Below are 10,463 nucleotides of genomic sequence, written 5' to 3' on the forward strand. Positions count from 1 at the left end.
TAAATCTATCGAAAGACCTAAAAATGGTTGTATAGCAATGATCAATAACCAATTTGACAGAGCTTGAACATTTTTGGAAAGAATAATGTGCAAATATTGCACAAACCATGTGTAGAAAGCTCTTACACTATGCCCAAACTGGATGCGTGCGTGCATCCGCTTGCGCCATCGTGCGCAAATTGATTTTGTTCTCCTACACCAAAAGCGACACGCAGGTTGAAATATCTAAACAAACTCTGAATCAATTATATTAATTTGGGGACAGGTCGAAAAGCATTAAACATTTATGGCAATTGAGCTAGCTTGCTGTTGCTAGCTAATTTGTCCTATTTAGATAGATAGCTTGCTGTTACTAGCTAACTTGTACTGGGATACAGGGATATACACATTGAGCTGTTATTTTACCTGAAATGCACAAGGTCCTCTTCTCCGACATTTAATCCACACATAAAACGGTCAACCGAATCATTTCTAGTCATCTCTCCTCCTTACAGACTTTTTCTTCTTTGGACATTTCATGGCGATTGGCAACTAACTTTCATAATAAGGTGTATTACCATAACCGACCTCAGTTCATCTTTCAATTACATTTACATTACATTTAAGTTATTTCAATCACCCATGTGGGTGATGGCACATGGGTATATGCTTCTAAAAGCCAATGCTGAGATGGGAGAGGCAGGACTTGCAGCGCGTGCGAGCAATGTGGGTCCAATGCCTGAATAAAATGCATGTGTACATTTATTTTGCAATGCTCGTGCACGTGATGCGATTGGTGTGGTCAGCATGTTGTGTTACAGCCTGAATTTAAAATGGATTAAAAAATATATGTTCTTGCCCATATACACACAATTATGGGGCATTGTGTGTATATAGGTGAGAATATATATATATATATATATATATATATTAAATACACTGTAACACAACAAAATGAAGGCACTGTACATGGATCTGTAACATGGTATACTATATTAAAGGATGGGAGCAAGTACTCACCTACACACATACATTGGTATGGTACTCCTGAAGAGCTCTCTCAACGTAGAGTCTTATCCTGGCAACCCCAGCCATTTCCACGGTCCCCAATCCAAGCAGACGTGATTGGTGGTGGTGCATTTGGCATTGCCTCCACAGGAAAGAAAACTGCAACCATCCTTGCATTCACCCTTGCTACACACTCCGCAAACAATGTGACGTGTGTTCATCCGTCACTACAGCTGGGTAGAGTAGATTACTTAAAAGGCTGCTCTGTGCAATTAAAAGTCACACTGGTCGTGGCATCTTTAACGATCCATCCATTTGAGCAGGATGCTGTGCAGATTGTTGCTCGCCCCTCAGACTTGCATCCCATAATCCCTGCCCCAATAATGAGTGCAGTGTGACACACAGGCAAATGACCTCACTTTCCTTTAGAGTAGATGTCAGTCTTTGGATAAGGCTGGTAGCCATCTGCATATTTGAGTTGTACCTGCTGCTGGTCAGTGGTGGTAAGGCTTCTCGCAGTAATTATTAGACAGTTTGTCAAACTTGAGTGGGCCACAACCATTTTTGTTCTACAACATTCACTGTGAGGAAATGTACGCTTTGAATGTTTTACTGTTCTTTCTTTTACCAGTGTTCACCAGATACTACAATCAGGATGAGATGCCTTCCTTCTCTAGGGCAAATATATAGCGTATAAAATAATCTAACCGGTCCCTATATACTTTAGAACACCCATTTGTTTTCTTGTTTCTGCAGCAGCAGAGTCGTCTGAACAGTGTCTACCTTTATCACGGAACCCTGTCCCTTTCATCATGTGATCGAATTGACTCAGCATGAAATATAATGTTTTGCCATTTTGAAATGTGGTTCCAACTTCATATAAGTTTTGTTTTTATATATATATATTTTTTATTTCACCTTTATATAACCAGTTTGGCCAGTTGAGAACAAGTTCTCATTTACAACTGCGACATGGCCAAGATAAAGCAAAAACAACAACACAGAGTTACACATAAACAAACGTACAGTCAATAACACAATATACAAATCTATGTACATTGTGTGCAAATGTAGAAGAGTAGGGAGGTAAGGAAATAAACAGGCCATAGAGGCGAAATAATTACAATTTAGTATTAATACTGTAGTGATAGATGTGCAGATGATGATGTGCAAGTAGAAATACTGGGGTACAAAAGAGCAAGAGAGTAGTAATAATATGGGGATGAGGTAGTTGGGTGTGCTATTTACAGATTGGCTGTGTACAGGTACAGCGATCGGTAAGCTGCTCTGAGAGCTGATGCTTAAAATTAGAGAGGTATAAGAGATATACGACTCCAGCTTCAGAGATGTTTTGCAATTCGTTCCAGTCATTGGCAGCAGAGAACTGGAAGGAAAGGCGGCCAACGGAAGTGTTGGCTTTGGGGATGACCAGTGCAATATACCTGCTGGAGCGCGCTTCACAAAGCAAATGGCATCATCAGGCAGGAAAATTATGTGGATATATTGATGATACATCTCAAGATAGTCAGGAAGTGAAAGCTTGGTCACAAATAGGTCTTCCAAATGGACAATGACCCCAAGCATACTTCCAAATGTGGCAAAATGGCTTAAGGACAACAAAGTCAATGTATTGGAGTGGCAATCACAAAGCCCTGACCTCAATCCTATAGAAAATTTGAGGGCAGAACTGAAAAAGTGTGTGTGAACAAGGAGGTCTACAAACCTGACTCCGTTACACCAGCTCTTTCAGGCAGAATGGGCCAAAATTCATCCAACTTATTGTGGGAAGCTTGTGGAAGGCTACCTGAAACGTTTGACCCAAGTTAAACAATTTAAAGGCAATGCTACCAAATACTAATTGAGTGTATGTAAACTTCTGACCCACTTGGAATGTGATGAAATAAATAAAAGCTGAAATTAATCATCCTCTCTACTATTATTCTGACATTTCACATTTTTATAATAAATGGTGATCCTAACTGACGTAAGACAGCGAATTCTTACTAGTGGGTCAGAAGTTTACATAACCTCAATTAGTATTTGGTAGCATTGCCTTTAAATTGTTTCACTTGAGTCAAACAAATCGTGTAGCCTTCCACAAGCTTCCCACAATACGTTGGGTGAATTTTGACCCATTCCTCCTGACAGAGCTGGTGTAACGGAGTCAGATTGGAGGCCTCCTTGCTCACAATCAATCGTTCTGGACAACTCATGGTGCTGAAAGTAGGCAAATACCTTGACTTTGTCTTTAATTATTTTGACTTTACTAACAGCAAGAGGGCTTTGTCTGTCTTGGGATGCCCCATTCTTCCCACCAATGAGTTTAGAAATAACTTCCCTTTTCTCCCACCCTCCGCAATGGCGACCAGTCAAGCCAGAAGAAATGGGTAAAAAAAGAGCTGTTTGAAGACCAAGACTAAATCATACATACTGTATGTATGTAGACTGGCTTTGCTATGCATTCAACCAAGGAAGGTGAAACGGCCAAATAGCACATCATCGCAAAAGAACGTAGGGATGGATCAAAATGTACATAATGGGTACCTGGAGGAGGGTCACACTTTTTCAATTTCAGTCAAGGGCATGGTTTAGTATTTTTTAAACCTAGCACTCTTCATTTGGTTGATACATTCCTGTCAGTTTTAGAATGGGCTGTTAGGCTTTTAACAAAGACTGAATTGAGGGCGCATTATGATAGGTTACTTTGTGTGGCTTCAAAAAAATCCATATATAGGCTATAAAGTTCATGCTATTTTAATTGTAAAAGAAAACAGTGTATTCATGCAATGGTTTCCAACCCTGCAGGTTCTGCCCTTGCTGATCAATAACGTTTTGTGTGCTGTCTAACCAATGGCTGTGCTGTTTAGGCCTACATTGGCAGGCCTACGGAATCAAAGGCTTCTTCTGATTTATTTGTTGTTGATTAGGCCTAGTCCAAAAAAACGTTATTGCGTGTGGACTAGCCTATAACCTATGTTCTGTTCAGTTTCAGAAGGAGAGCACGAAGATGAGAAGGAAGACAGAGGTCAACTTTGATATCATGCTTCTACTATAATTTAATTTATTAATAAAAACATGTTTCTTACCCATGATGTATGCCACCCTCACGCCAGATTCAGAACTTTCACTCTGTTACTGCACAATCAATCGCAACTCATGGTGCTGAAAGTACTGGAATTAGACTTTACTAACAGCAAGAGGGCTGTCTTGGGACTTCCTAGTTTAGAAATAAGAGCTACCTGTTTGACAGACGAAATGAGGCTATTGCTGCTATCTCCATAGATTTGCCAATAACCATGCACTGGGCTGTCAGTGAAGGGCAAAGTTTTACCTGAATTGAGGGGTTATGATAGGCTTACTTAAAAAAAATATATATATATAAGCCATAAGAAACAGTGTATTCATGAACAGTTATTTCTAGAACTGGTGACCTCTAACCAGCCAAGACTGATCAAAGACCCCAGCCAACAGTTTCACTACCACAGCAAGCGGTAAGCCATAAGACTGCTGAACAGTTTCTACCCCTAAGCCATAAGACTGCTGAACAGTTTCTACCCCTAAGCCATAAGACTGCTGAACAGTTTCTACCCCCTAAGCCATAAGACTGCTGAACAGTTCATCAAATCGCCAACCGGACTATTTGCATTGACCCTTTATTTGCACTTACTCTCTTGCCCTGACTATATGCACACTCTCTGTACTGTACCCACACACTCACACTCCCACACACACACACACACACACACACACACACACACACACACACACACACACACACACACACACACACACACACACACACACACACACACACACACACACACACACACACACACACACACACACACACACACACACACACACACACAGAGACACACACTTTTACACTCTTCATGTGTGCTGCTGCTACTCTGTTAATTATCTATCCTGATTGCCTAGTCACGTCTACCTCTACCAACATGCACATATTAGCTCAACTACCTCGTACCCCTATGGTTGAGACATTTTTAGAACATTCACAATAATGGCACAACCGTGTAACGGAGGTGCAACCCATGAATAGACTCAAAACATGGTTCAAACCAGAGCCATCTAAATAGTCTACATATACCTTGCTCAGTCTTCACATTTTGCTGCTTGAAATTAAATGTAGAAAGGGATTCATTTGAAATTTCTCCCTACAAATCTACACAACCTGCTCCCCATTTTCAAAGTGAACAAACAATTATAGGACATTTTCCAAATTAACACAAAATAATGTATTAGTATATTTTCACATCCCAGACTTAACACTCGGTGGAAGCATCTTTGGCAGCTATTACAGCGGTGAATCATTTAAAATAAGATATAATACATGAAAATACAATATATAGACATCTTGGTTTTAATTTTCTTTCACTGTGAAATGTGGAGTAGGTTGTGTAGATCAGGGGTAAAAATCAGATTTAATCCCTTTTTAGATATAATTTAAGGCAGCATAATGAGAACACAATGTGTGTAATGGTTGTGTAGACTTTCACTAGGCACTGTATATGGCTCTGGTTAAAACTATTATTTCAATCTCATGGATAGTCAGTCCATAGCTCTGTCTATAAATGTGTATGGTTACGTCTCTACAGCCCCATCCATCAGATGTTTACCAAAACAAGTGTCTTTAGTGTAGCTTTAAGGAAAATGGCAAGTAAAAACTATGAGTACATTATATGAAACATGGGGGGGGGGTACTTATCCATTATTTTTGCAATGACTGATGGTTTCTAATACTGAAGCCATCAAATGTTTTTGTTTCTTAAATGATGTATGTTCATTCATTGTCTAGCATTCATTTAAGTGATTGTTAGCAAGCTAATGAATGCTGTTACCATTGTCATTTCTACGTAGTTCATATCTGGTTTTAATAACCCAAGGAGTATTTTTTTCAACCCCCCCAAAATGTTTTTTAAATATATTTTTTTACCAACTGTAGACAACATAGGGGCTATTAAAAATTGTTTCGCGGGCCGGGCCTTGAGGTTGACACGTGACATTACATCTTCTCTGAAACTGCATCTCTGTGTCTGCTGTATTCGGTTAGTCAATCCAAGCCAAATACAGCGGACACAATACATCTAGGCATAGGTTTCGGTGTAGGATGCCTTCATCATCAGATTATTGAATACGAATTTGTTCTTAACTGACTTGCCTAAATAAATAAAGGTTAAATAAATGTTAAAAATGTTTAAAAATCAGGGCCTGTTTGTTGAGCCTTTGTTGATTGGTGACAAGTTATTACATAATCATAGAAGTTGGGGAATAAGTAGACTTAGCTCTGCTAGTTGTAGAGATGTGTACATCTGTCGAGAGAAACAGGGGAATAAGTAGTATGTGTCAACAGTGTGCGCAACTGGTAAACTGAAGTCACATGACATTTTGGGAACCTGGTCTGTAGGACAGGGTGAAAACAAAACAGTGGATTCAGTCTCCTCGTTGCCCGGATGTAGTCCAGGTTGCGGTGGTCAGTCCAGATGAGAAAAGGGTGTTTAGCCCCCTCAAGCCAATGTCTCCACGCCTTCAAAGCATTGACCACAGCCAACAGCTCCCGGTCCCCCACATCATAGTTTTGGGTGGCGTGCCCGAGCCTGCGAGAGCATGGCTCCTATCACAGCCTCGGATGCGTCCACCTCCACTATGAACACCAAAGAGGGATCCGGATGGGCCATCACGGGAGCCGAGGTAAACAGAGCTCTTAGGTGACCATAGCCCTGTCAGCCTCACCCGACCACCGCAAATGTACCAGTCCCCCCTTCAGCAGAGAGGTAATGGGAGCCGCTACCTGATTAAAACCCCAGAGATGTAGTAATTGGCAAAAGCTAGAAACCGCTGCACCTCCTTTACCATGGTGGGAGTCGGCCAATTACGCACAGCTGAAATGCAGTCACTCTCCATCTCCACCCCTGAGGTGGAAATGTGATACCCTAGGAAGGAGATGGACTGTTGGAAGAACAGGCATTTCTTAGCCTTGACGTACAGGTCATGCTCCAACAGACGACCAAGCACACAGCACACCAGGGACACATGCTCGGCGCGTGTAGTGGAGTATATCAGAATGTCATCAATATACACCACTACACCCTGCCCGTGCAGGTCCCTGAAAATATCTTCTACAAAGGCTTGGAAGACTGATGGAGCATTCATCAACCTGTATGGAATGACGAGGTACTCATAACGGCCTGGGGTAGTACTGAAAGCAGTCTTCCACTCGTCTCCCTCCCGGATACGCACCAGGTTGTAAGCGCTCTTGAGATCTAGCTTGGTGAAGAAGAGCGCCCCATGTATTGACTCAATCGCTGTGGCTATGATAGGTAGTGGGTAACTGTACCTCACAGTTATCTGGTTTAGACCTCAAAAGACAATACACGGGCGCAGACCTCCCTCCTTCTTCACAAAAAATTAACTCGAGGAGGCGGGTAAAGCCTGTGACAGGGGATACACGTGACTCCTGGAAAGTGTGGCGTCTACCAGGTGATATATCACTCAATCCCCCTGTCGATGGGGTGGTAATTGAGACGGAAACCCTCAAACACCTCCCCGAGCACTCCCGGGACCACCCAGTGAGAGCCCTCTGTTGCCATGAAATGGTGGGGTCATGACGAGCTAACCAGGGGAAATGCAGGAGAGTCAATGAGGAAGAGACTGATTCTTTCCTCGTGACCCCCCTGCGTCACCATGCCCAGGGGAGTGGTGGCCTCCCTAATCAACCCGGACTGTAATGGTCGACTGTCCAAAGCGTGAACTGGGAAAAGCCTAACCACTGGAACAATGGGATCCCTAAACTATGGACGAATGCTCTATCAATAAAATTCCCAGCCACTCCTGAATTGACAAGCGCCTTATGCTGGGAATGCAGGGAAAAGTCTGAAAATTTTACATGCACAAACAGGTGTACAACAGAGGGCTCTGGATGAGAGTGGTGCAGGCCAGAGTGCCCAGCCTGCTGCCTCGACCCCCAGATGAACCAACCTGGCACCGACCGGCAGTGTGACCTCTGCGGCCACAGATGGTGCACGTGAAGGCCCCTCCTCCGTCCTCCCTGAGCGCAGCAACTCCCAGCTCCATAGGCACCAGAGCGGTGGTGTTGGGAGAGGGAACCGACAGACCCCTTTCTGGATGTCCGCAGGTGACCAGCAGGTTGTCCAACCGAATGGACAGGTCCACCAGCTGGTCGAAAGTGAAGGTGGTATCCCTGCAGGCCAACTCCCGACGGACATCCTCGCGCAGGCTGCAGCGGTCCATAAGGGCCCTGTCGTTCCATCCCTCTCCGGCGGCCAGGGTCCGAAATTCCAGGGCGAACTCCTGGGCGCTCCTTGTCCCCTGCCTCAGGTGGAAGAGGCGTTCACCTGAGGGTGAACTCCTTGAAGTGGTCCAACGCCGCATCTCCTTCTCCCTACAAAGCGTTAGCCCACTCCAGAGCTCTCCCCGAGAGACACAAGACGAGGGCTGACACCCTCTCCCTTCCCGAGGAAGCCGGGTAAACAGTGGTCAGATATAGGTCCAGCTGTAGTAGGAAACCTTGGCAGCGTGCTGCCATCCCATCCTATTCCCTGGGAAGGGCGAGACGCATCCCACTGGGACCGGGTACAGGAGGGACGAGTAGTGGTAACCCCTGTTGTGCTGGTGGAAGCGCTGGAGGGACTCTCTGTCTCTCCCAGCGGTCTATGGTCTGGATTTATATATATATATATATATGTATATATATATATTTATATATATATTATATATATATATATCATATATATATATATTTATGTACATATACTCTTCTGAGGGTAAGATGTTTTGGTCCTCCAATGTCAAAATGTACAAAACATTACAGCTCTTGTGTTATAGTTTAGGCCAAACTAAATAAGTGGAGATTGTTTGCTACAATGAGAAGGAGCGGCGATGGATAGAAGACCGTTGACGTCGACCGCCGAGCCCCACCCGAACAAGGAGAGGAGCCGACATCGGCGGGAGTTGTGACAGTATGGGAGGACATGAATATGTAAACTTGATGTCCTGCTGGAAAATGTCCTGGAAAAGGTTAAATGGATAGTTCACCCAAATTACAAAATTACATATTTGTTTCCTTACCCTGTAAGCAGTCTATGGACAAGGTATGCCAGCAATACATGCTTTGGTTTAGTTCCCCTGGCACTATTTACAAATGCTTACGTGTTTGGGAACAGTGCCAACCACTGCCAGGGAAACTTAACCAAAGTATGGATTGCTGTCATATCTTATCCATAGACTGCTTACAGGGTAAGTAAACTAATGTGCATTTTTTTTTTTTTTGTGGGAACTATCCCTTTAAGACGAGCTTGATCTCCAAATACCTGAGTTATTTTGTTTGTTCCTAGTTAAGGCCTATCTGAGTGATAATGCAGTAAGGCGACATCCCAAATGGCACCCGATCCCATATATAGTGCACTACTTTTGACCAGAAGCCTGCTGTCATACCTTGTCCAAGGAATAGGGGCCAATTGAGATGCAGCCTTAGAGCTTACAGTGCTGGTTCCTGCATGTTATCAGACTCATACCACTGCAATGACACTCCTCTTGGCTGACACGTCCCATAAAAATGCACTCACAGATACCTTGATGGTGTCCCAAATGCCTTACCTATAAAGTGCACTCCTTTGACCAGGGCTCTATATAGGGATAAGGTAGCCTAGTAGTTAAGAGATTTGGGCCAGTAACTGAAACATCACTGGTTTGATTCCCAGAGCCAACTAGATGGAAAATCTTTCTATGTTCCCTTGAGCAAGGCACTTAAATCTAATTGCACTGGTAAGAATGTCCTCTAAAATGTGTTTCCTTTTGGGCAGGGTTGTGACAACATCAGTATCACAATACACAGTGGTATAATGGCAAGGAAACAAAACATGAAGTAGTTTTAAATTATTTAGGAAAACTGCCCTAATGTTGGAAACAAACATCATTATAATTTTTTGTTGGCTTTTATTATTTTTTTCTACTTATATCACATAACATTTTACATGGAAAATCAAATATCGCGATACTGGTATTATCAAAACCCTACTTTTGGGAGGGATTTCTTGTCTTCGGTGTGTTTTGTGTAAATAATTAATTGTCACAGAAGTGCTTTCTCTGGCTGATAGGGAGCCATTAGGTGGAATGAGCTGATTTGCTATGCGAACGAATTCATCTGTTAACCTACAATGTGTACATACACTAATGTGATTGGTTACATAACAACATTTTACAGTAAACAGAATTAATTTAGTAGTTATTTCATTAACACAGATTTAGTTAGCAGGGGTTTAAAAATGACAAAACAAGCAATCAGACACACACACACACCCACAAACTCAAACAGTCAAAACAAGATACAGAGAATTACTTTATCATCAGGGCGAAGGGAAGAGATCTCTTTATCTGGTGAGGAGTCACAGATGGACATCATTATCTTCAGACTGTTTCCATGACGAATGCAAGGA

At 42.8% G+C, this 10,463-nt stretch overlaps 1 protein-coding gene across 1 annotated transcript in view; it reads right to left on the reverse strand.

Moving 5' to 3' along the window:
* The window catches only part of LOC124038753 (probable G-protein coupled receptor 142), a 48,086-nt gene extending 39,686 nt beyond the window's left edge, over positions 1–8,400 (reverse strand). Inside the window, 1 exon segment of the mRNA XM_046354824.1 lies at positions 7,913–8,400. Coding sequence (XP_046210780.1) covers positions 7,913–8,400 — 488 coding nt within the window.
* Positions 8,401–10,463: the final 2,063 nt, after the last annotated feature.

The sequence above is a fragment of the Oncorhynchus gorbuscha genome, linkage group LG06, assembly GCF_021184085.1.
Source record: "Oncorhynchus gorbuscha isolate QuinsamMale2020 ecotype Even-year linkage group LG06, OgorEven_v1.0, whole genome shotgun sequence".
NCBI classification, from domain to species: Eukaryota; Metazoa; Chordata; class Actinopteri; order Salmoniformes; family Salmonidae; genus Oncorhynchus; species Oncorhynchus gorbuscha.